This window comes from Eleutherodactylus coqui, chromosome 9, assembly GCF_035609145.1.
Source record: "Eleutherodactylus coqui strain aEleCoq1 chromosome 9, aEleCoq1.hap1, whole genome shotgun sequence".
NCBI lineage: Eukaryota > Metazoa > Chordata > Amphibia > Anura > Eleutherodactylidae > Eleutherodactylus > Eleutherodactylus coqui.
The window spans coordinates 118,057,301-118,085,070 of record NC_089845.1 but is presented as its reverse complement, the minus strand read 5'-3'; the positions used below and the strand labels follow the sequence as shown (position 1 = coordinate 118,085,070).

The 27,770-nt window shown below is 40.6% G+C and overlaps 1 protein-coding gene across 1 annotated transcript in view; it reads left to right on the top strand.

The window, feature by feature from the left end:
* Window positions 1-27,770, top strand: part of VPS13B (vacuolar protein sorting 13 homolog B) — a 968,736-nt gene that overhangs the window by 141,707 nt on the left and 799,259 nt on the right. The window contains exons 9-14 of the mRNA XM_066578394.1: window positions 2,024-2,119; window positions 6,239-6,361; window positions 8,353-8,490; window positions 13,925-14,012; window positions 15,952-16,143; window positions 20,556-20,725. Of these exons, the coding sequence (XP_066434491.1) occupies window positions 2,024-2,119; window positions 6,239-6,361; window positions 8,353-8,490; window positions 13,925-14,012; window positions 15,952-16,143; window positions 20,556-20,725 (807 nt within the window). The remainder of the gene's footprint in view (window positions 1-2,023; window positions 2,120-6,238; window positions 6,362-8,352; window positions 8,491-13,924; window positions 14,013-15,951; window positions 16,144-20,555; window positions 20,726-27,770) is intronic.

Sequence of the window (27,770 nt, the reverse complement as noted above, 5' to 3'; positions counted from 1 at the left end):
ATGCATTTAGCTCCTGATACCTAATACATGTGAGATAAGGCTGATTTATTAGTGCTAGGTGCAGGTTTATTAACGTTATGGTTAGTACCTTTAGTTTTAACCCCTTAGGGGCCAAGCTTTTTTTTTTCTTTCTATTTTTGGTCCCCCCCCCCCCCCCCCCTCCCGCCTTAAAAATCGTAACTCCTTTATTTATCCATTGACGTAGCTTGTTTTTTGCAGAACGAGGTGTATTTTTCAATGGTGCTATTTAATTTACCATAAAATGTACTGAAGAACTTTTGAAAAATTCTAAGTGTAGTAAAATGAAAAAATAACACGACATTCCACAATCTTTCGGTGCGTCTTGTTTCTACAGCGCACAAACTGCAACAAAAATGACAAGATAACTTTATTCTATGGGTCAGTACAAATACTACAATACCAAACTTATATAGTTTTTTTTCTTTTGTTATACTACTTTTTTTTTTTTTTTTCAAAGACATTTAATTTTTTAAAGTTATTTCCTGCCGCCATCTTCTGCGCGCAATAACCTTTTTATTTTTCTATCGACATAGTAGTGCAAGGGCTCATTTTTTGCGGGACGTCCTGTAGTTTGCATTAGTACCATTTTCAAATACATGCGACTTTTTGATCGCTTTTAATTGCATTTTTTCTTGGAGATGATGATCAAAAAAGCGCATTTCTGACGTTCTTTATCAGCAGACATTCACCATGGGGGGTAAATAATGCGTTAGTTTGATAGATCGGACTTTTATGGACGCAGCGAAAATGTTTTATTTAGATTATTTTATTGTAAATATGGTAAAAGGTTTTTTATTAATAACTTTTATTCCTTTTTTTTTTTTTAAACAATTAGTAAAACTTTATTCTCATTTTTCCTTTTTTTTTTAAAGTCCCCACAGGAAAAAACAACTTGCGATGCTTTGATCGCTCCTGCAGTATGATGTAATGCCACAGCATTACATCATACTGCGATCGGACAGGCAGTATATCAAGGCACCCCACGGGGATCTGTCATGATAGCCCTGGGGACTTTCAGAAGGCCCTCGGCTGCATTGACACCCACACTGCTCCCTGCAATGCGATCCTATCATGGGCGGGGGGTGGGGCGGGGGGGGGGGGGCTTAAGAGACCCTTAAACAAGGGATTTAAATGCCGCTGTCAAAACTGGCAGCATCATTTAAAGGGATAACGCCCCGATCAGCCGTGCGGCTGATTGGAGTTGCTGCCGCCATGTGTGGGCTGTAAGAAACAGCCGGCACTCGTGTTATATGAGGAAGGGATTGCAGGCCGTCAAAAGGCGTATCGACAGTCACTAAGGGGTTAAGAGTTCTCTGTGTGAATAACTATTAAATTAAGAAAACAAAACGCAAGATGAAAGAACCTTCTATGTATGCATACTAATAGCCACTGCGCCTACAAAACATAAGCCAAATTTTTATATCCTAAATGTAGCTTTCTTATCAATAATCCTGAGCAGTTGGGGGATATTTAACTGGAAACATATGGCTTGTAGTACAGGGGAGGTCTCTTGAGTGTTTCGTTTCCATTCCTGTTCTTGCCTATATATGCCATTAATGTCATGACAGATCCAGACGTAAATATCTACAGAAAGAGCTGACTGACTGTTCCCTTATCTCCACTGTACACACCTATAGAGATTAGCATAATATAGTGGCTGGGCACCACACAAGTGTTGTTTTAAGATATACAATTTTTGTATTCAATATATAAAATTAGCATTAATAGAAAAGGTGAAAGTAAATGAAAGGCAGCTCATTGAGTGGATCGGCTCCTGCCCCGCTTTACATTACACTTGGCATATTTAACGTCCGCCTCCTATGCAGCGGTGTGGTTAATGTCTTGCAGCTGTTTCATTGCACCTGTTTCCTGTCCAATAATACACTTTAGCCAATAGTGAACTTTAATTTGTCTTCATCAATGCAGTCCAGTAATGACAGATTGCCACTCTTAAATGCTGGCGTTGGCCTAGAATGAAGGTGTGTGTCATATTGTTTTCCAGCTTACTGAAATGCAAGCCGAGAGCAGCTATTACAGCCCCCAGAAGGTGAAATCCAGAGAAGTCATACGCTGGGAGCAAGAAGGCACCACAATTGAGGTATTTTTTCTCCCCACCCTATCTTAATGCATTATGGTTCCTGTAAACAGTTTAAGAGATTTATGGAAAAAATATTTTAGTGTTATGAATGTCATATTTATTTTCTTATGTGTAATGTTGTATGTAAAGTTTTATGTTTACTCAACATTAAGTACATTTTTCTTAACCCCTTAAGGATCAGGCTGTTTTGTGACTTAAAGGGGTTGTCCCGCGGCAGCAAGTGGGTCTATACACTTCTGTATGGCCATATTAATGCACTTTGTAATATACATTGTGCATTAATTATGAGCCATACAGAAGTTATAAAAAGTTTTTTACTTACCTGCTCCGTTGCTGGCGTCCTCGTCTCCATGGTGCCGACTAATTTTCGCCCTCCAATGGCCAAATTAGCCACGCTTGCGCAGTCCTGGTCTTCTGCTCTCTTCAATGGAGCCGCTCGTGCAGAATGTAGGCTCCGTGTAGCTCCGCCCCGTCACGTGCCGATTCCAGCCAATCAGGAGGCTGGAATCGGCAATGGACCGCACAGAAGAGCTGCGGTCCACGGAGGAAGAGGATTCCGGCGGCCATCTTCACAGGTAAGTATAGAAGTCACCGGAGCGCGGGGATTAAGGTAAGCGCTTCGGTAAGCTTTCTGTACGTCCCTGCATCGGGGTTGTCTCGCGCCGAACGGGGGGGGGGGGGGGGGGGGTTTGAAAAAAAAAAAACCCCGTTTCGGCGCGGGACAACCCCTTTAAGGACCAGACTCTTTTTAGGGATTTTACCTATGTGGTGGTTTTACAGCCCTTTTTTGTTCCTTCAGCTTCCAAATTATTTTTGCTGCATTTTTCCCTGTAACATGATTAATATCTTTTTTTCACTGACTTTTCCCCGGTTTTTAGTTTTATAGGGGGTAAAAAATGTGAAAAAATGATTTAAAAAAGAAAACAATTTTTTATAGTTTTTTCTTAAAATATGGGAATGGGTTCCTTCTTGTTTTGGACATTTTGATGTATAATATGTATGGTTTGGGATAACAGGGTGCATACAGCGACTGTTTTGGTTGGTGTCTGCGTCATTTTTTTTTATATATGTATTTAATTGTATTCTGTAATTTTTTTCTTATGTATGTATTTTTTTTACCATCTATGACTCCCATGATGGCATATAAGACCTCTGGGGGAAATTCATGTTTTTTTTGTTTTTTTTAAATTTGAAACTTTTCCACGGTAGCTGGGACATCCATGGGAGCCCCAGTTACAGGAAAAAAAAAAAAGGGTCACTAATATAGAGCAAGAAACACTTCCACTTTCACTTTTTAGCACATAGCTTTCATTGATTGCTATGTACCAAGGAAAGGAGAAGGCCGAAGTGGTTAAAAACCGCCTCTCCCTTCTCCTCTGTGTTCTCAGCTGTGTCTGACAGCTGACAACCTGACCTGCTTCTGCTTGATTGCAGGAGTAGAGGCTTTAATCCTTTTTGCGATCGGAAGGGATTAAAGCCCAGGACCAAGTACCGTAAATTTACGGTGCTTGGTCCTTAAGGGGTTAAAAATAAGTAGAAATAAAATAGGTGGGAGATTAAAAAGATACATTATAGAGAAACCATTAAGCCCCATTCTTGTAGTTTTAGGTAAGGACTAGAGTTGAGCGAATGTACTCTTCCGAGCTTGATGCTCGTTTGAGTATTAGCATACTCGATGGTGCTCTCTACTCGAGCGAGCATCATTGCCGTTCAGTCTGTATGCATGTACTGACTGAATGACTAACTATAATTCATTTGCTTATGGTTCGTCCTTTAGTTTATACATGCATAAAAACTGAACGACGATCTGCCGGTGTAAACTGCCAGTCGTTCAAGTATGCCTGTATACAAAGCACAAATGGACTACCTGTCGGGCATCTGTGCTCAATAGGTGGTTCCGTGTAAAAGGGCCCTCAGATATGCTTCCTGATGTGCCATTTCAACAATCCTACATTTTACAATACCTTATCTAGAGTTATGGATTAATTATATTAATTATTGTATTTTCTATGAAAAATTGGCCTTTAAAAGGCAGGGTTGAAAATCCAAATCTATAGCAATAAAATAAGTTTTAGGATATTGAAGAAATACATGAGTGACAAGAGAACCTGTGTAAAATGGGGATTTTTTTTTCTTTCCTTGGTTAGGGCAGGAGAGTGGGGCCCGATGGATTCCTAAAGTGCACCTCCAATTTTAAGCCACTTTGCATATATCAATAGAACAAATGAATCTAAGTATCTTTTTTTTAAAGAGGAAAATACCTTAGCTGTTCTCCCCCTTTCCAGCCACCTCCTTTACTGATCAGTCACTCAGAATTCACCGATAAAATTCCTCCCAAAGAGGGATATGGCTCAGCTTCACTGAAAGATCTAATTACTGGCCACAGAAGCCTATGGATAGGGCTGGTGTAGCAGGAGATAAGCTGCTATATCTTGCATAATATGACACACACTTAGAAGATGAGATCCTGCTTGTCTAAAGGCCCATTTAGACGCAACGATTATTGCTCAAAATTCGCTCAAAAGCCGTCTTTTGAGCGATAATCGTTGTCTAAATGTGCTGCCATCATGCACTGTTCATACACTATTAATTCATTGTTGATTTCTAGCAAGCTAGAAATCAACGATGACTCTTATCAGCGCCGCACACTGATTTTCTCAGCGGGCGGTGCTGATAGCATTCATTCGGCTGGTATCCCGCTGGGACTCAACAGCGGGATAGCAGCTGAAAACTCTGAGAATAGAGGAGCTGTCAGTGCTCCTGCTGTTTCTTAGAGCCATCAGCTCAGCGGGACACCACTGATAACTGCAAGAACAACGCAGCTGTTTTGTATATGTAAACAGCTGCTTTGTTCTTGCAATCAGCGGTGTCCCGCTCTGCCTGCATTTATAACTCTTTTAAATAGCTAATTAGCTACTTAAGAGTTCTGCAAAGATGATCACTCAAAACTGTCACTCGAACTGCCATTTGAGTGATCATCTTTCAGTCTAAATGCACCTTTACTCTCTGTAGAACACCCTGAGGGGCTGAATTTTCTGCAGCAAATTTCGCATCAACATCCATGTCCGTTAGCCACTGTTTTTGGCATCGACCCATACACAGAATTTGCCTGTCATAGGAATTCTAATGTAGAAACAGTGTTTTTGGTGTCGGAATTCTGTACAGAATTTGCTCATTGACAGGGCAAATTGTTCATGTGGATCCATGGCACACAGTACCACAGATTTTGACACAGTTTTTGAGATAGAATTTGCCAGCACATTCCTCCGTGTGAACATACCCTCAGAAGCAGCAGATGCATGGAGGAAATTATACACCATTACTCCATCTACAGTGTGTTGATACAATCGGGGAGAGGAGCTGTGACTCTTCATGCAGCGGGTGGGGAGAAGCCGGCGCAACCCACCACCATAACCCCCGAGCTCAGCATAGAGTCAAACTTCAAAGTACATTCACTCTGAAGGGAGGCAACAGGGAGGCAACAGGCATCCCTGTTCTGGGTTCATACTACTTGTGGTTCAGGCAACATGAGTTTGATGGCAGAGTCCCTTTAATTGAGCAGGCACCAGAAAGCTTGAAAATTGCAGAAGAGTATCTAAGGTTGCCACACTGTCGTGGGACAGGAATTATCCTAGGTTTGCTAGCATGTAGTTTTTTAAACTAGAGTATGTTTAGAGTATTTATATGTAATTTCTCGATTCTTGTGCTAGATGCTCACAGTACTTGGCTGAGGACATGAGCCTGAAATCACCTGTTGATAACTGAGAAACACACAAGTTTAGTTTTCAGACATGAGGAATATATCGGTATCACGATCTGGTGCAACAATCTGTACGCACTTCTCATTTGACACGTGATAACTACAGATCGTGGACTCACTGGCATGGCCGAGGCAAATGGTGGAATGAAGGGTACATTTGCCCACTCTTATTAAAACCCAGAATGTGAAGCATATGCAGCTACAGGACAGGAATTAGAATTTACCATAGAAAATTGTTGTGTGTGTAGCTTTTGGGGGCATTGTAGCCGGAGTAACTTTTTTTTTTCTTTTTTTTAAGTTCTTGGGTGTAGAGTGTTTGTATAAGGTTATGCATATATTTTAATATTATTTTCATGCAGGTTCTTATGAAAGGAGAGCCCTTCTTTGATTGCCAAGTTGGCTTTGTTGGGAGTCAAGCTATATGTCTGAAAGGAATTATGGGAATTAAAGACTTTGAAGAGAATACAAACAGACCCGAAACTGTAAGTGTTAAAATATTAAACAAGTGTTTCTAGGACTGGGCAGTCGATGAGCTATACTCAGGATAGGGTCATCAGTAGCAGATCAGCTGTTCACCGGGCCGATGTATCTGTGTATGAAACCGGAAGCACACAGCTCTGTTTACACTGTGCAGTCCTTCATAATGGTACTGCTAGCAAAGTTCTCATCCGAGTGAATGGGAACTGTTCGTGTAGCACAATCCCAGGCTACAACACATCACCTATCTCTTGCCTGGTAATTAGCTGACTGGCAGAGGTCCCAAACAGCAGACTACTGCTGATGAGCTGTAGATGACCTATCCTGAAGATTGTTCTGTCCCCTAGGTTATCTATTACTGCTTAGTACTCTGTTTTTTTTTTTGTTTTTTTTTTTACAAAAAAAGCTGTATGTGCCACTTATACCACTTTGGAAATCTACACTTAATATTTTCAGAGGCACAAGAATTTTCCTAACATTTAATCTTTCGATTAACAATTGTGATTATTAATGTTCGTTTTCTCGTATAGAGATGATCAGGGTTTGTTAGTCTCAGTCCTGGGATTTTTTACTTCATTTTGCTTGGTGTTCTGTAGTTATTACATTTATTTAAGGGTTGTGAGGGATTGGGATGTATCGCACATTAATAGTTCTGGTCATTGGTTTACTTCATTGAGTCATTCCTACTTTTGGAAATAATAATTGCTTTCGAGCCAATAAGTCATCGCTTATGGACAAATTTAAAGGAGTTTTGCAGGACTTAAAAAAGATTAAAGTATTAATGAGGAAAAAATGTACACTCGCCGGCTTCAGAGGCTCCCCGTCCAATACTGGAGACCCGTACGTTTTGCACGGGATTGCTCAGCCAACTGCAGGTTTCAGCGGCCATGGAAGAATTACCGTTGAAGCCTGTGACTGGCTGAGTAGTCATGTGCATAATGAACTGCATTTGACTGCCCGCCGTTTTCTTCCAGATTCCAAGCTGGGCTCCAGCGCTCTATGCATCTTTTCAAGTACCAGAAAACCCCTTGAAGTATCAGCTACTTCGCCACTATGTTATTGCATTCACACAGTCTATTCTATCGATCATTAATTACCAAAGGCAAATGCATAAAAATATGTATGAGTTTTATAGAGAATATATATGTTCCAGTGTGTGAGGTAAATGGATTAAAAGCCATCATGTTAGGAGTTTGAGCAAGAATAGTTCTTTTTTTCCCCCAATGTCGATATATTCAAATGAGTCACTTCCTAGTGCCTATCAGTGCGCATGGTAGACGCCTTCTTATTGGTCTTATTGGCCACCTAAGGGTCCTGGGCCCTGGTGCAACCGCATCCCCTGCATCCAATAAAGGTACGCCTCTGCTGCCACCCAATAAAATGGCTCTGTAGAGGTATTTTTCCATCTTTCTTATTTGCATAGATGTCTGAAAAGATACCTGCTGCTTTTAAAGCAATCAGTGACTATAACACATAATATTGCTACACTCAATAAAGGTGTCCAGGCCCCCTCCTATTTTTATGAGTTCACCACCACCACGTCCTCCGGCAGAGTCCCACAGTCTCACTGCTCTTACAGTAAAGAACACCCTTCTATGTCGGTGCAGAAACCTTCTTTTCTCTACACGTAGAGGGCACCCCCTTCTTACAGTCACAGTCCTGGGTATATTTAGATGATAGGAGAGATCTCTAATATATTTATACATTATTTGATCGCCCCTCAGCCGTATTTTTTTCTAAACTAAATAACCCTGATTTTGGTAACTTCTCTGGGTATTGTAGTCTGCTCAATTACATTATTATTTTGGCAAGTAAAATGCATCCTTGAAGCGGGGCTTTGCTTTGACTTAGATTCTTAAATTTTATGTTATCATGTATATTAAGTCTTTTTTTTTTTTTTTAATTCATTGCATTGCCTGTACATCGGATAATATAAAAAGAGAAAAGTAAAGCTTTGTGTATATGGTATTGACGTTTTTTACCCCTCTGTCCTCAGGAAGCCTGTTTCTTTACATGTGGCGAGAGTTTAAGTAATAAAGGAAACGCGTATCTTACAAATTCTCTGTTTGACTACAGAAGTCCAGAAAATAATGGAATAAGAGCAGAATTTATTTTGGAATCGTGTTTACATAAGGTCAGTAAGAAAATACTCAACATTATAGCAAAATTAGTAGACTCTAGTTTATAAAGCTCTGATTCTCTGCTATCCTGGTATTATTTTATCAGTAAAATCTGCATACTGATCCCTAGTGAAGTGATGGTCCATTTACATGGGACGATTATTGTTCAGAGTTGTTCAAATTCCCGCACACCGCTAGGTTTTAAACGATCGTCATCCCGTGTAAATGCATGCAGAAACCTGAACAACTAGCAGTTCAGTGTAAACAGCAGTCGTTCAGTTCTGACCAACTGCCTGCTTACAGTGATTGAAGGCGGGTGGGGGGAGTACGCTCCCCAGCCGCCCCGCCTACATGCCAGCCGCGCCAGGAGTGAGATTCACCAGGATGAATGACAAGCACAAGAGTCAATGATGATTTTTATGCCTCCGTAAAATGGACGAACGAAAAGCGAACGCTTCTTTTTCGCTGTTCAGTGGTTGTCTCACGCTTAGACGGAACAATTATCACTCACTTTTAATCATTTGAATGATTTTTTTGAGCCCTCTCTGTGCCTCCAATTCAGATGAACCAACTAACCTTTGCATCCAGTCTGGACAATCCTATGTGAGATAACCAGCCTAGATCAAGGCGAGGGCTACACAGTGACTTTGGCTGAAACACATGCTGTGCAGCTGAAGATCGCACTGTAGTGCTGCCTTTAGCAAATTGCAATGAAAAAGAACGTGGTCAGGATTTGTCCATAATGTGTCCACAGTAGCAAGTTACACCAACACGACAGTCACAAGAAGTTCAGCATGTATGGATTTCCGTTTGACCATTGTGTTGTGGTTGCAGCAACTTGTTGGTTGAAACCTGAGCATGTTCACATGAAGGTAGGGTGATACTGCACTTCTTCTCTACACAATGTCTGTTGCAGCCAAAGCCCTACCATTTAGTTCCAGCCTAGATCACAGAACAATTGCCTGCCTAGGAAAGCTTTTCAGCCTCTGAATTGTTTCCATTTGCAGTTATTTTGGTTTGGCTTATATCCCTAGTCATGTTGCAAGGCCTGTTAAAAGAATGGATATTGACTCTTGGGGCTTATTCAGATGACCATATGCACAAAAACACTCAGGGCAGCGTATTTGCACATGAAAGAGGTTTTTAAGTTACATATGCGCACATATCTGCACATATTACTGTCCTTTTTGTGCATGCAGGGCCAATTCACACACTCGTGCGACACACTTTTCTATGGATTAAAAGGTTAATTAGCCTAATGAGGCTCAGATGTGTTCTTTTCCCTGTGTTTTGCGCAGTGTTTCACGCTTCTTCTTATGTATTTGATGGACTTCTACAGGGTCTTTGCTGCACAAAATGCAGGAAAATAAAGCAGGTCCTCCTTTTTTCCGAATGTGCAAAATTCGTGCAAAACACGCTCATAAGTATGAACTGGTTAAAATAAATGGGTTCTATTCCCTGTGTTTAGAGTGCGTAAATTTTGTGTACGCAAATACCTGCGCAAACACGGTTGTGTGTAGAAGCCCTTAGACTGTATTTACACGGGCAAGTGCAATAAAGGTCCGAAAAACTCGGATTGATATTGTACTCTTAAATTTGCGATTTCCATTTTCCATGAGAGTGCAGTCTTTTTTTGCACGAAAATATCATTACAGTGCATGCGTGAAAATCTCATGTAGTGTCATTAGGAGGAAATAAAAAATGGCATCACACTAGCATGAAACTCGAATGCGTTGTGATTTTTTTCTTTTTTAGCAATCGCTTATTAAATAATGTATGAGTTTTCTGCGATATTGCAGAAAAGTAGGACATTCTGCAGTTTTTCCAGGAAAAGCACCCATGTAAATTAACCCAATGGAAGCCAATAGGTTAATACAAAGCTTGAGTTCTGTGCATTGTGCAAATGCACAGAAGTTGTGTGATTTTCTTACCTGTATAAATAAGCCCTTAGGGTACCTACCATCCAATAGATGCTGCTGTGTTGGAATTATTACTTCATGGATTTGCGTAGGCAGCAAACATAATTTATCATTCAAACCATCATTTTCAAAATTCCTATCAGAAAGTTGAAAAAAAATTAAACTTTAAATAAAACTAGAAAATCCCTTCAATGCAGTAAAAGTCTGGTAACATGGTTAAATACAGTATTGGAGTGCAACTTCTAGAAGAATGAAACTAGGATAAATTTAAGTGGTATGTCTAGAAATCATAGAAGGGATTCCGCTCTATTAGGGATTCCGCCATATATGACCACACTTCTATTCCTGACACTGCTGGCAAAAATCATCAACGGATGTATTGCAAAATTCACACGTTTTACAGCTGCTTTTGTGGTATTGCAAAATTCGTGGCAAATCTTCTACAAAATTGGCATGTGGCAAACTTGAAAATTTGCTGCGTGCCTGCAAATCCATAGTGGAAATGTGTTCTATATGAATGAGGTGTTGAAAAACTCGTGTTTTTATACTGCATTTTTTTTCCCGGATTTTCATTGCGAATGACATACCATATATGAACGTGGCCTTATTCTCATTTATCCAGTGGAATGTTTTTGTTTTTTTTCTTTCTCTCTTGCATAGTATTTTTTTTTGTTTTCAGTTCAACTTGGATGTTTGTTTGACAATGTTGTATCCTGGCCACTAACATCAGGAAAAAAAAGTATTTTTAACCATTAAGCAAACATTTCCTTTAGGTTTTAATGTGTCACATTACTCAGAGTGCAAGTAGGGGCATCCTACCTGGCAGGAACTGCGTATAATTTCATTGAAAATTGCTTTATCCATGGTCTGTTTGATGTTTCTAATCCTAACTATCCTGCCATATTGTGTCTGAGTGACTCCATGGAAAAGAAACTCCTTGTTTTCAGCATGGTAATTCTTCACTAATGCCAGCCAGCACCGATCAAATTGAACATGACAGGGTTCTGACGGTCCCAGACACAAGTGGAATGTGGTGGGAACCCACTCAGCTGAAATGTGCGGTTAACCAAAATTATTTCATTCTGTGTAGTCCTTCTTGTTTCTGCATTTTCATTAAAACATGTCTAAAAGTAGTCAAGTATCCAAACTGTTTAAGATAAATATTTTCATATGTAACATATTGTAAAGTTAAAACAAAGAAAACCTACAAGTGCTCATGAATCCAAAGTATAGGTCCTCGAATTGTCCGCTTTTGTGATGCTATTAAAATGGCATTGATATGGTTATTTCTCTTTCTGCAAAGCTGAGTAACAACAAATGTAGATCCCGATACAGCTTCCACATAAAACATCAATATTGCCTCTTAAAGGGGTTGTCTGACTTATGCTCACCTCCTGCTGCCATACTACTTTCCACAATCCGAGTTTTCTATTTACAAGTTCTACAGCAATTATTTGGGCTGTTTACCCACCTAACCACTGCAGACAATAGAAGGCCCCACAGAGACATCACTGATGATGTCCTGTAAACTTTTGGGGGGCTTCTATATTGGAAGTCCACATAACTGAAATGGTGGGTCCAGTACTGCCATGAGTATTTTATATAGTTTTTGGGCGGGGGGGGGGGGGGGGGGGGGGCAAAACTATATAAAATAACTCAGAAGTCCTCTTTTAAGAGGTAGTCTGTAGAGGGGAAAACTTTACCGATAGTTGCTGCAACTCCACTCTTGTGCCAGTTCCAACACTGGGTCAAAGGGCGTCTCATTCCTGGTGTCATTATCGCATGGGATTGGCTGATTGGCTCATTTAAATACCTAAGCCAGCCCCCTTCTCTGCCACTGCCAATGTAGAAACAGAAGAGGGCTGGTTTAGTTATTGAAAAGGAATCGAACAGCCAGCCCACTGCGATAATGTCACCAACAACCAGACCAGGTGGGAAGACTCCATGCCACATGTAATACGATCCATTGTCGAAAGCGGGCCAGAATATAGAGGTGCCCGCAACACTGGATCCAGACTGAATTTGCAAAGTATTTCTCTTCGTGGATAACCTCTTTTATGCCAAAAAGCTGGAAAACAAGATGAGAGCAGCAGAAACCTGAATGGAACCTCATTATAAGTGAATTGGGTCTGTCAGGTGCTGTTCAGATCCTTTTCATGACAAGTTTGTCACAGCGCTATTGCTTCCATTATAAACATAAGCTATAGAGTAGAGGGGAACATCAGAAGCAATGTCAGGAAATCTTATTTTACTAATTTAGTAGTAGATGCTTGGAACAAATATCCAGCAGATGTGGTTGGCAAATCAACAATAAGTGAATTCAAACTGCCTGGAATAAGTTTGCATCTGTCGTAAGAGGGAAATAAACGAACATACGGACGAACTAGATGGACCATGTGGTCTTTTTCAGCCGTCAAGTTTCTATGTTTCTAAAAAAAAAAAGTGAAAAACAAACTGAAATGTACATCTAAGGCTGGGTTCACATGGGGCGGATTTGCCGCGAAAATTCCGTCCAGAATTTCGCCGCGGCAAGTCCGCTTGCAGCCGGGATTAGCCAGCCATGTGGATGAGCTTTCTCAGAAATCTCGTCCACATGGGAGGGCAAATCCGCCGCGGCAAAGCCGGCAGAAGCCGGCACTGTGGTGTGGATTAGCTGGCCGCAGCATGCTCTTTTTTTTTCTTCCTCCACTGCGCCCGCGCTCTCCTATCGAAGCGCTGGCCGCAGCAGAAGAGAGAGCGTCCGGGCCGCTTCAAAACCCACGGCTAAGTGTCGCGGGTTTTGAAGCAGCGCTTCTCCTGGCGGTGGTTTTTCGCTGCGGCCAAACGGCGAGATTTCCGCCGGGATTCCGCTGTGATAAATCGGAGCGATAAATCGTTTACACGAGCAAACGATGACAGAATTAGCTCATTTACTTGTGCAGCCTGTTTATACAGGCCGAAAAATCGTTGGTTCTTTCGTTTGCAATTGCGTTTGCGTATCTTTCAGTCGCTCACATTCACTGTATCAGTGAATGGCTAAATGATGGCGTTTACACGCAACGACGTGCGAACGAATAATTTTTATGCCTACATAAATTAAACAATCGACGAGAAGCGAACGAATTCTCGCTTATCTTCCAGTTGTTGGCTGTGTTTACACTGAACAATATCAGTCAAATTCACACAATCCAACCATTTCTTTTAATAAGGATTTTGTATAGAAGGGTCCTTAAACCTATATCATAGGAAATCTAGCCAGCAGATCCTGGCGCCTAGTTAGAGCTGTTTATTAACTAGCCATTATTAGCCTGTTGGTAAATATATCCTGCAGATGTATGAATATTGGTTTTGCTTGGGAGGCACATAGGTAATGAAGCTTCTATCTCAACAAGGTAAGATCTTTTGGATAACATCTGTTCCTTTGTTACAGATAAACTTTGCTTTGTGCTGACACTCAAACCCAAACACACACTTGTCTCTGATACTTTGCCTGTCCTGTTGTTATCTCTTGTGCTGCACTAGATCCATGTTTGCTTTGCTTTGTTGATAGGAGACATACACAGAGATAGTCGGCATGCAGAGGTTTGGGGCTCTCTACATGGATTACCTCTACACAATGGAGTCTACTAGTGTCAAAGGTACAAGTTCCTTTCTCTTCTGTTTGTCCTCCTTTGAATAACAGAAACAAATACTTCCTTCATTGCCACCTGGACCTTGACAGTCTGTCCTCAATTTTACCTTGGATATTTACCTTCATTAGAGGAACCTCTTCAATGCTATAGACATGTCTAATCTGGCTATATGCATTGCCAACATCTGGTAGTGTTAGCAGGACTGACACATTTCTACATTTACCAGCTGAATTTATAAATTGTCCTTTGTGCTCTGTGATAGTGCACTGAATTTTGATGGGGCGTTTCATGAAAACAACAAAGGAAAAGTGGTCAATTTGTCCATATCTTTAATAAGATGCTTAGCACTTTAAATTGTAGGCTGGCATCATAATCCTTTTGCATTGTCCCTATGGGTGGTCAAACATTTCAATGATAATGCCATACACATTTTAGTCCATATGATTGTTACAGTTGTTCAAGTTTGGCGATACATGCTCAATGGATAGGCCATCAATCGTTTACAACTGGACAAGCCCTTTAGCTTCTTAACGACTGTCCATACAGTGTAAAGGGGTCTTAATTAGATGCATGCGCTTTTTTATGGTGTTTATCAGAAGCCTGGCATGGGTCTCCTGTGCCCAGAGGGAGCAGGTACTTGGCTGTTTAATGACAGCCCAGCACCCAATCTTAATGGCATGCTACAATGACTTGTAAAAAGGCTGACATAGGGAGGGGGATGACTTCTGTCATCTATTAGACCATTTCAATGTGATCACTGGGTCCCGATGGGTTTCTATAGCATCCGGAAGCTTGAAGATGGTCTCCAGGTCTGCCATCTATAGCTCTGACTGAGCCTCATACGGCCATTTAATATACTGCAATACTGAAGGATTGGCGTGTAGTGTAAGAATGATCAAAGTTAATGAAATTAATACCTTGTTTTGCATATCTCGCATCACAAAAAAGCGAATTGAAAGCAATCAAAAAGTCATATGGATCATCAAATGTTACTACTAAAAAGTACAATTCATCCCACAAAATAAAAACCTCACACAGCACAGTTGATGAAAAGAAAGTTAGAAGTCTCTCAATGTGGCGGTAGAAACATTTTAAAAAAAGTTTTAAAAAAAAGCTACACATATTTCTAAAAATTAAAAAGTTATGTCTCTAGGAATGTAACAATGAAAAATTAGTTGCGCATTAAGGCGCAAACCGGCTTAAGTACTAAACGAAACTTTTATAATTTAAATAAAATAATTCATGGGCTTCCACAAGTAGAAATATTATATACAACTAAACCTAACCCCACCCCCCTTATAGTTGTCCTCTCAATCTGAGTGTAGATGGATGTTTCCTAAAAAACAAAAGGAGCTATATACACTTATAGTCATACAACTAATGCCACTTTCAAGGATTCATAAACAGAGGGTAAACAGGAACCCATTTCTGCATGGTAGTGCTCAGGAGCCAGGTTATTAATCCCAAGGGGTCAAAAAGGCAAGTCCGCAGCAGATCGGCAATAGGAGCCTAAGTGAAACGTATATATAACCGTCTCACATATACAAGATCTATGACAGGTAGTCCCTTTAGTTGGAAGAACATCTGAGTAGAGTGTAATGTTAGGTGTAACTTCAGGCGATTTTGTATCAGACCGAAGAAAAGATCTATATATAGGTTGAAGGAGACCCTGATAGTGGTGGGATCTCCAGAATAATGGACCATCCAGTCTTGCACGGCCCATATTCACATTTAAACTGATCTATGGTGTTCTTCCTAAGTACACTAGTATTAAATATCACTAATACTTTATATAGAGGAACAGGATAAAAGGTTCTACTGGTTCTGTAGTTTCACATAAAGGGGAACCAGATTAGTAAAATCTTATTTGTTCAATATCAATCCGATTAATCTTCTCTGCAGAGGCATTTGTTGTAATGTGAGATAATTAGAGTCTCTTTTGCAGGTTCTGTAAACCAGCAAGAGTTTCCAGCTACCAAAGTAGATGAGAATGGCAGCCTCCAAGAAATGTCCATCAAACGGCTAGTGGTTGGACCCATTGACCTTCGACTGGATAGCAGTTCTATACATAGGATCATGAAAATGGTGGCCTGCTCGTTTGATCATGAATATGAGGCCTACAGCTGTTCACGGCCTGGTATGAATATAACATTTCTGTGACAAAGTGTTCAACATAACAAACTATGTACATATATTATGAAATAGAAGTAAAATGCTTAACCCCTTCAAGACCAGATGTTTTTCATTTTTTTGTCTTCGCGAAGAGCCATAACTTTTTTCTGTTTTTCTTTCAATGTAGCTATATAGGGGGCGTGCCTTTTGCAGGACAAGTTAGATTGTTTTAATAGTACTGATTAATGTACCATATAATGTACTGAAAAACCTTTTTAAAAATTTCAGTGGGGTGGTAGTTTTTAGGGTATTCAGGATGCAGTAAAAATAACATAAACTATGTTCTGAAAGTCAGTATAGTTAAAGTGATGCTAAATTTATATCGTTTTCTTTTGAATGTTTTACTACTTTTAACATTTTTTTTTTTTTTTTTTTTAAGAACAAAAATGTATTTTTGTTGCCACTTTCTGAGAGCCAAAAGGTTTGTTTTTTTTCATTGATTGTTTTTATTAGTACCATTTTGGGAACTATACGCCCTTTTGTTCCTTTTTTTTATTCAACTTTTTTGGGTGTCAAGATAACCAAAAACCTGCAATTTTCGCATTCTATCCTTTTTTAACCATGTGGGATTAATATTGTAATGCAAATATTTTAATAGTTCGCAACTTTAGAAACACAGCAATACTAAACGTGTTTTGTTTTTTTAATTGTTAACCCTTTCCAATCCAATTGCCCTGCCACCCGCACATTCCCCAAATCTTATTTATTTGGGGTGGAAAAGCGCATTGTGGATTCCTTGAAATCACTCAACAGAAGCGCATAACAATTACGTGATGGTGATTTTGTTAGCAATATTTTGAAAATTAACAATCTCCAATCCAGTGTCAACCCTCATCTGACATTAACCCCTTAGTGACTGCCGATACGCCTTTTGACGGCCTGCATCGGCAGTCTGTGTATGAAGAGAGATAGCGATCTCCCTCCATACAGTGCAGGCATCGGCTGTTTCTTACAGCCGACACCCGTTAGCAACAGCTCCGATCGGCTGATCGGAACTATTAACCCTTAAATGCCGCTGTCAATTTCAAACATCGTTCGGGGGTCCCGTACGGCCATCCCCCATGTGATCGCAGGGAGTCACATGGGTGTCATGGCAGAATGCTTATCAAGTCATCCCACTGGGGGGGGGGCTTGATAGACTGCCCGATAGCAGTATGATGTAATGCTGTGGCATTACATTATACTGCAGGAGCGATCAAAGCATCACAAGTTGTGCCCTGTGGGTACTAAAAAAAAAGTAAAAATTAGATCAATAAAGTTTCTACTAATTATTAAAAAAAAAAAAAAAAAAAAAAAGTTATATAAATTTGGTATCGCTGCGTCCGTAAAAGTCTGATCTATCAAAGAAACGTATTAATTATCCCGCATGATGAACGTTGTTAGAAAAAAAAACACACCAGAAATGAGCTTTTTTGGGTCATTTTGTCTCCAAGAAAAAATACAATAAGAAGCAATCATAAAAGTCGTAAGTATTGCAAAATGGTACCCACGAAAACGACAGGATGTCCCACAAAAAATGAGTCCTCACACAGCTATGTGGACAGAAAAATAAAAAAGCTATTGCGCACAGAAGATGGCGGCCAAAAATAATTTTAAAAAATGTAATCTTTAAAAAAAAAAAATACAAGTAGTGCAGCAAAAAACCTGTTTGGTATCGTAGTAATCATACTGACCTACATAATTAAGTTATCTTGTCATTTTTTTTGCAATTTGTGCGCTATAGAAACAAGATGTACTGAAAGATGGCGAAATTTCATTTTTTTTCCATTTCTCTCCACTTAGAATTTTCTAAAAGTTTGTCAGTACATTATCCTGTACATTAAATAGCATCAGTGAAGAATACAACTTCTTGCGCAAAAAAACTAGCCCTCATACAGCTATGTCGATGGATAAATAAAGGAGTTACGATTTTTTTAAAAGGCGGAAGGAAATAGCAGAAATGGAAAAATGAAAAAAAAAATAAAGCTTGGTCACTAAGGGGTTAAGATCTCTCTGCATAGCTCTGATTTTGGACGAGGGCATATGTATGCAATTATATGCAGGACAGTGACACATATGCAGAACATCCTCCGACATCAGAACGCTTTCCTGTATGTTGCAGCATCGGAGCGCTGTCCTGCTTACTCTTAGAAACATGTGTCAGCCCTTATCAAACATCAGAGCTATGCAGAGAAATCTTAAGGTCGGACAAGGGCTGATACTGGATTGGAAAAGCTTAAGATTTTTTAATGAGAAAAATGGGAAGGGAGGGAATTTTTGAACTTTCAATATTTATGACGGTTTAAAAAATGTTCTTCAACTTTTTTTTTAGGCCTCATAGGGTACTTGAACTTGCCATCATTTGATCGCTTGTACTATATAATGCAGTGTTTTAGTGTGGCACTATATAGAGGATTTTGATGTTGGTTATCAAGCCATGATGCAGGCAGTGGTTGTTAGGCACCAATGCATGGCAGCCATGGGAGCCTTCATTAGGCTCCAGGCTACCATACTACCCCATCGGTACCCCACGATCATGTTGACGGGGGTGCTGATGGGGTACACTGACTGTTTAGACATGCAGACAGCTTTGACTGCAGTGTCTAAACAGTTAACAGATGATCAGAGCAGCTGTGAAAAACAGTTGATAGCCACCGGGCATGGAGCAGACTTGGCCCCCAAGCCCTCTCCATACACCCTTCATGACCACACAATGTAAATTAACACATTGTGGTTGTGGAAGGGTTAAACTGTCTTTGTTGACGATTTTGTATCAGCCATGTACTCATGCTATTATATACTTTTTGTCTTAGGCCTCTTGCACACGGGCAGGTAAGACCACGCATTCTGGATTTTTGCAGCGGAGTTCAACCCGATGCCTGGCTGGTGACCCCTGCTTGCCTGTCTAGTGGCTTCTTACTGCACTGTGGATGTGCCGGCCGGCACTCCGTCGCGCATGCGCAGTAGCCACGACGCTAGGCGATAACGTGGTTTCTACGATAATTCCGCAGTGCTCACTGCAGAAGTGCAGCGGGACGGACAGCTTCCATTGAATTCAATAAAAGCAGTCTGTGCGTAGCCCGCATAGAATCGCAGCATGCTGCGATTTCTTCCCCGCGAGCGGAAAATCGCAATCTATTTCTGCTCGTGGAGATGAAATAGTGATTTGCCATAGCATGCTATGGGGCGGTATTTGCTGCGGAGTACGGAGGCGGACTCCCCAATGCAAATTCGCCCGTGTGCAGGAGGCCTTAACCATATTTCTAAGTAATCGGCATATCTACAAGATTACTTGGTTTCTCTTACTGAGTATAATCACACTTCACATTGGAAAATTGATGTATTTATTTTGCATTGTGATAAGTCAAACTAAGGCTCTGTTCACATGCACATCAGAGTAAGCGCTCATTCACACGGGAGTATGCATTCAAACGTATTAACAGCGTTTTTTTCAGTGGAGATTCAGCATTGCACATTATGCGCTTAAAATGGAGAGTATACACCTGTGTGAATGTAACACATGCTGTTTTATTTTGCCTGGTAAAGCTCTGTTCACGTCTGTGGTGATGAGTTACATTGTGTTCTGTACTTTTCGATGATAAAGATAGCACAGTATACATTTAAGTCAATATTGTCCATCTATGATCTTTTACCTATTTAAATGAATATGTTTGAGCTATAGTATCAGTTTTATAACTTTCAGGCTTTTCAACTATCATTAAACTCATACTTTCAGATAACTTTTCAGAATAAGCTGATGTATATGTACCTGAGGATTAACAGTGTTTCTGGCCATTATATGATTTGTATCCTGCATTCATCACCAATTGTCCCCTTTTTAGTCTCTGTAATTTTCAGTCTTCCTTGCTCTTTTGGGTGGGAACTAGATACTATGATGTGTTCTGTACACTGCACATGGAGAAAACAGCAGATTCTGCTCCCTACCTGTCTGTTGCATCCACAGAGAAATAAAAGTGTCCTGAAGGACATTATACTGCAGTACTGACCAGGATAGATGAGATTTCAGTAGTTATAAAACTGTAAATCACTATCATAGACTTCTGTCAACATGAGATAATACTCCCACACACTTCCTGTAGTCAGTCTTGGTGTCTCTGTTATTAAAGAAGGACTTCACATGACCGCAGACCATAAAAAGCAAATTAGAATGCAGTGAGATTCCTATTGGCCAGCACTTCATCTTAGTTTTTCAGCCCAAAAATATCATTTTAGGTGAAGCGATTTTGCTACTTTTGCCAGTTAACGCAATGGCTGGTACATTAACACAGCTTGTCACAGTGCAGGGACCATTTAAAGGTTTTTGTTTTTTGTTCCAGTAGATATAGTCACTGTCATGTATCCTGGCCAGACTGCAATGAACTTGCATCTCCTCTTCAGTTCTGCAGGAGGAATTTAAGACTTTGCCCACTACTGAAGAGGTAGCATCTTTGGAGGAATACATACCTACAAGACTGACTTGTGTCACATTACTGAAGTGCTCCATTACGCTGACTATGGCTGAATTCAATCTGCTTGGACAGTTATTACCTGTCATAATGGGACAAAAGGTAAGGACTTAAAATCTCCACAAAGCAGACAATGTCTCCTCTAACAAAAGCATTAACAAATTATAATGATATAATCTTTATTTATATGGCGCCAACATATGTTGTAGCACTTATAAGATGGGGAACAGAAACAAAACAACGGTTACATGTAGTAATCAATTGATGGAAACAGTAGGGGTGAGGGGCTCCAACGAGCTTACATACTACAGATAATGGGATGATACAAAAGGTAAAGGTGCTGGAGATGTGCACAGCATGGCGAGGTGGAGAGTGGAGCGCTATATACATAGCATAGACAATGGTCAAATTGGGCCGAATGGTGAAAAAGTAAAAAATGCAATGTTTTGTCTAATAGAAATTTTGTAGCACATCTCATAAGGTAGGTAGAAAAAACAGTTGGGACCAAAAGAGCACAGTGTAGCACTTCAGACCCTTTGTTCTTGCACTCTGACCCTCACAGATAAAAACTTTTCATGTCTGTATAACATGTGAGATTTCTTCAGAAAACAAGAATCCCCTTTTATGTTTTTGAAGGGGTAGTTAAGGATTCAGAACCATAGGAGTGTTTCAGACCGCCATAATAAGGCAGCACTTTAATGTTGCAATAATGTATTCTGGCTGCTGGAACCAAACTTACGGGAGTCTTTCAGAACTGACCATTACTATAGACGTTTGTTTAGTAGAGCCCCTGTGACCCGGAGCTTGGCTCCAAATTATACTTCAAAGTGTATCAATTCTGAAATGCTAGTCAACGAGGCAGAAATTCTTCAAAATAAATTCTGAAATGCTGCAGCGTTTCAGAATAAAACACGCACAATGGCAATGGGCATCCCTGTTATTGGTGCGGGTGCATGACAGAATCACTTCAAATGGCTGTTTACGTGTTGTGCTGTAGGTAATGCAGAATAAGTCATAACGTTTGTAAGAGGGAATGTTGCAATGTTAAATTCATCATTCCTTTTGTTTAATCCCTCACTGTTGGTAGTCTACGTCTTGCGATTGAAAAGTTTGACATTGATCACGTCTGTTCCATGAAGTCTTTCATATTTTCCCAGTAACAGTTTCTGTAATCTGCTCGATATCCTGTCCCTTTTCCTTTTCTTTTAGCCAGAAAGCAATCATCCCTGGTATAATACTATTAGATGAATTAGGGGCTTTACTAGAGAGGGATTTTGATGCATTGCTGAACTGATCTATTATCAAAAGCTGATGGTTTGGGAAATGAGGGCTGTGTTCAATAGTCCATGTTAATAGACATATTTTAGATCTGGAATTCTCGTAATTGCATCCAAATTCTTTGTCTTTACAACTACACAGGGGGGTCATGTGAAGCCTTTTTTCAGTAGTTTAAGGATTGACGTAATAGGATAATTATTGGCCCATTTGAAATGGGATTGGCTTTACATGCAGGCATTTGCTTTTCTTGATAAAATGCCGTCATTTTTACTGAGCCCGTGCAATCTGTATTTCTTCAGCGGAGAGAGATTCCTTGTTTCTCTGAAGTTTGGATACATTTCTAAACAGAGAAATCATGTAGATTTTTATGTGAAAACCCTAATAAGAAATTATATATAGCATCAACCCAGCTGGGTACGATCAGTAGGTTTTAGTTGAGATACACTGTTACCTTGGGGAGCTCTTACATTTTGCTTAATGTTAGAGAAACTTATATGTTAGATGCAGTGAAGTCATCTATTACAGAGAACATCTGGAAATATTAGGGAAGGGTTACTGAAATTGCCTACATGTCACAAGCAGGATTAATTTATCTTATGGCATTCCTGTAGGTAATTGTTGCCGCGGCATAATAAAATGGTATTGGAGTGTAGGGGAAGGTCTGACATATTGAGGTGAAGAATTCTGTCTGATGGGTGCAGCATGAGAAAACCATTGAATTTTGGAATGAAAAACAGTATTGAGAAGATATAAAGAGGAATAGGTCATCAGCAGGGTGGAATGGAAATAAGCGAGTAGGTGCGGTTTTATTTACTACTTTTATATTGGAATACAGTTTATTAATTGAGTCCAGTGCAGAGGTTGAGGTGAAAACTTTAGTAATGTGCTACTTTTATACAGGGCTCCTTCACACGGGTGCTGCGATTTTCGGCTGCCTGCATAGTGGGCGGAAATTGGATGACTGAGAGGCAGCCGCAACCAAGTTGCGGATGCATCTCCTGTTTTAACTGCCATTCAGATCGGCGGGTGCAGCGTGTATGTGTTGCAGCCCAGAATACCATCGGGCAGGGGGAGAGAGTTTAGCTCTGCTAAACTCCCTCCCACTTCACGCCCCTTGCTGTCTTCCCGGCAAGGGGATGGGACAGGAGCTTAGCATATCTAGTGTGCTAATCTCCCGCCCCCTCCCTTTGCCGGCATCTGGCAAGGATCGGAGAGAGGCAGGGAAGGGGGAGGGAGTTTAGCAGAGCCACTGCTTAAGTCCCTCCCACCTCCCTTTTCTGGCAGCTCTCATGGCTCCCATAGGAGTCTATGGGACCATTCGGCGTATACCGGCAAAATAGATGTCCAGACCTATCTTGTGCAGTCAGCGTAAAAGCGGCCGGCCGGAATTCGCACTGTGTGCGCTATATTTTCTGGCCGGACTATTTAATGCACCTAAAAATCGCCCATCTGAAAAAGTGCATTGAAATCCAATGCTTCAGCTGACGTTTTATCGCAGCAATATAGCCGCGATAAAACGCTTTTGTGAATCAAGCCTCATACCGAGAAGATTAAAGGATCTGGGAATGTTTTTAGCTTGCAAAAAAGAAGGCTGAGAGGAGACTTAATAGCTGTCTACAAATATCTGAAGGGCTGTCGTAGTGCATAGGGATCAGCCCTATTCTCATTTGTACAAGGAAAGACTAAAAGCAATGGGGTGAAACTGAAAGGGGGGAGACAGATTAGATAGTAGAAAAAACGTTTTAACAGTGAGGGGATCAATGAGTGGAACAGGTTACCACGGGAAGTGGTGAGTTCTCCTTCAATGGGAGCCTTCAAACAGAGGCTGGGCAGACATCTGACTAGGATGGTTTAGTGAATCCTGCATTGAGCAGGGGGCTGTCATCAAAAGAAGGTCGTTATCGTCCTGTTACATGTTACCTCACTGCATTTGTTATCTTGGCCCTTGTTGATTAAGTCTAGTCCCATGGGGTGAGCCAGTCACAAGGGGGCTCGGTCGTAATTCACAAATTTACCTTTCCCTAGTGGCATTCTTCAGTCTCCCTGGCTCTCTGCTTGTGCTCCCGACAACACAAGTGGATCCTTGGGTTTCCGAAGTGGGTTCCTCCCACTGGCGCCGCTTCGCGGCTGTGCAGAGTTACTGTGCCAGAGACATCATATGTTCGGGCTGTGTTACGACACAAATTTGTCAGACAACGGGTGCCTTGTGGAAACTCCTCGTCGGGAGCTTTTTTCTGGTAGGGGGATGGGCCCGTTGTCTCAGGCCCCTTTATGCTTCGTCTCTGAGCATACTGGATGCCTAGGCACCCATTAACTCTAGTTAACGTGCTTAAGGACTTATTATGCTTCTTTACGCATAGAATCATAGAATGGTAGAGTTGAAAGGGACCTCCATGGTCATCGGGTCCAACCCCCTGCTCAGTGTAGGATTTACTAAATCATCCCAGACAGATATTTGTCCAGCCTTTGCTTGAACACTTCTATTGAATGAGAACTCGCCACCTCCCGTGGTAACCTGTCCACTCATTAATCACCCTCACTGTCTGATAGTTTTTTCTAATATCTAATTTGTGTCCCCTCCCTTTCAGTTTCATCCCATTGCTTCTAGTCTTTCCTTGTGCAAATGAGAATAGGGCTGATCCCTCTGCACTGTGACAGCCCTTGAGATATTTGCAAACTATTAAGTCTCCTCTCAGCCTTCTTTTTTGCAAGCTAAACATTCCCAGATTCTTTAACCGTTCCTCATAGGTCCTGATTTGCAGACCGCTCACCATCCTGCTAACTCTTCTCTGAACTTGCTCCAGTTTGTCTATGTCTTTTTTAAATTGGGGTGCCCAGAACTGAACACAGTATTCCAGCTGAGGTCTGTCTAAGGAAGAGTAGAGGGGGATAATGACCTCACGTGATCTAGACTCTATGCTTCTCTTAATACATCCCAGAATTGTGTTTGCCTTTTTGGCTGCTGCATCACATTGTTGACTCCTGTTCAGTCTATGATCTATTAGTATACCCAAGTCTTTTCCACATGTGCTGCTTAGCTCAATTCCTCCCCTTCTGTATGTGCTTTTTTTTTCATTTTTCTTGCCCAGATGTAGGACTTTGCATTTCTCCTTGTTAAATACCATTCTGTTCGTCGCTGCCCACTGTGCAAGCTTTTCTAGATCTTTTTAAATACTCTCTCTTCCCTACTGTTAGCTATCCCTCCTAGTTTTATGTCATCAGCAAATTTGATCAGTTTCCCATCAGTTCCCTCCTCCAGATCATTTATAAAAATGTTGGACAACACTAGGCTTAGGACAGAGCCTTGTGGTACCCCACTTGATAGATTTTTCCACTTGGATGTGCAGCCATTTATGACCACTCTTTGAGTATGATCACTCAGCCAGTTCTGAATCCACCTAACAGTTGCCTTGTCAATCCCATATTTGGTCATTTTTTCAATAAGTATAGTATTTTATACTTTGTAAAATGCTTTACTAAGGTTAAGAAAAACTATATCCACCGCATTTCCCTGATCAACCAAGTCAGTGATACTATCATAGAAAGAAATTAGATTCGTCTAGCATAACTTGTTTGTTAAAAAAACAGAGCCAGCATGGGTTTGTATTACTCCACTTTCATCCAAGTACTTGCATCTATGCTGTTTAATAATTTGTTCAAAGATCTTTCCTGGTATAGAAGTCAGGCTCACAGGCCTGTCGTTTCCTGGATCCACCTTCTTCCCTTTTTTGAAGATAGGGACAACATTTGCCTTTTTCCAATCTTCTGGGACTTCTCCTGTTCTCCAAGAATTTTCAAAGATTATGGCGAGTGGTTCAGCAATTACCTCCGCTGCTTCCTTTAGTATCGTAGGATGTAATTCATCTGGAATTCATTTAAGTTAGCTAACTGTTCCCGCACCAGCTCTCTGCTTACACATGCGGCTTCTTATATTTTCCCACCCCTTGGATACTGCTCTGCAACGTCCCAAGGTCAAAGCTGTGTCCTCCATTATACACACGAGAAAATTGGATTTTGTAAAGAAGCTAACGTAAAATCTCTTTCTCGTCATGTTCATTGGGGAACACAGCACCCCCCATGATAGGGGTTCTTTTTTAGTATGTCTATTGTCGCACTGGCGCCCTCCTAATTTTTTTATTTTTTTTTAAGCACTACCATTTCGTAACAAGCCCCAATGGGGTGCTCCTACTGCTTGCGTACAAAACTGATTAGCTGAGTATCTGCAGAAAGTATATAGCAAGTGGGAGGAGACAACTCGTTTGTCTGCTTAGTGTCCTCCTTCAATCAGCAGGTGCTATATACCCAAGGTTAAAGCTCTGTCCCCCAATGAACATGATGAGAAAGAGATTTTACAGTAAGTTCTTTACGAAATCTAGTTTTACTGTTCGTCATCACGCACTTTCAACCAGCATAAACATCATAGAATGTGAAGCGCTGAGTGAGAAGTCAGTGACGGTCAGTGGTGATCTACCTTTCTTAAACGCTCTGCACGAGTGTGAACAACTTGAGCTGTGACGTCAACTCTCGTGCAGTTATACAGTCGTCCCATGTAAATCAAGCATAAACGTTTTTGTATGGATTGGAAATTCAAATCAATTAATTGACACTTGCTAGATCTCCATTCACTTTCCTAAAGGTGAAAGTAAATTAACAGTAAAAAGAAACTCTTTGCTTTTTCCAAAGCCTTAGTTCCATACTATTCTAACTCTGCTTTTGGAGGATTGTCTATTAAATAGACATTTGTGTTCTAACTCTCGTTGCTCATGAGAAGACAATATTTTGTAAGCTTGGATGAAATGTCTGCAAGGGAAGCCAATCGTTTCATTTTGTTCGGACTCCCCAGGATACTGTATCATCCGAGCCATAGTATTCTAACTTTTGTGACCAATAGCTGGCTTGTAAATTGTTAGCTGACAGGCAGAAATGTAATGACATTGGTAAGGGTGAAGTTGCACTTGGTGTAAAACTGCATTACATTGGTTTTAAAGGGATTTTTCCACTACATAAAATGGATTCACAAGCACTTTGTTCTTTCTGGTTGCTGCTGACCAGGACCTGTGACTGCAGCAGCCGATCACTGGCCACACAGTGACCTTCTATAGCCAGTGAGCAGTTGCGGTAGTCACAGTATAAACATTGTCTTTGGATACAAATGTTATCATATTCAGAATTAGATCTCTTTCAGAACGGAAAGGAATGTCCTTACTGAAGTTTTCGAATCAAAAAGTAAGCTAAGGCCAGGAATTAGAACATGTTTTGTTATGTAACAATTCATGCTGTTAGAAGTGTTGCAACTCCAAGGGAACTACTATGCTAACATTGGAAATCACTTTTAACATTTTAAACGGAATGTATTGTGATCTGACACTACCCCTTCACCCAAAAGGATATAGGTGTATGTGTTCTGGGTGCGGAGATTGTATATAGCAGGATTGGCAACCGATGCCACTCCATACACAGCGAGTGCCAGTTATCTTTCACAGCAAGAGCCACCATCAGCGCTCATATTCATATTTTATTTAAAAGAGACTTTATTTTTTTTTCCGGTGGTGCCACAAAAAAAACCTAAACTTGGTATCGTTGTAATCGTACTGACCCACAGAAAAAAGTTGTCATGTCACTTTTGCTGCTTTCTGTACGCCGTAAAAAAGTATCCTTGCTAAGATGGCAATATTGCATTTTTGTTTTACCATTTTTCTCCACTTAAGAAATGTAAAAAAAAAAATGTTTTTCAGTACATTATTGGCAAATTCAATATTGTCATTGAAAAATACAATTCATTCTTTGAAAAAACAGGCCCTTAGATAGCTCAGTTGATGGGAAAATTAAGATTTATGATTTTTTGAAAGTTAGGAGGAGAAACCAAACG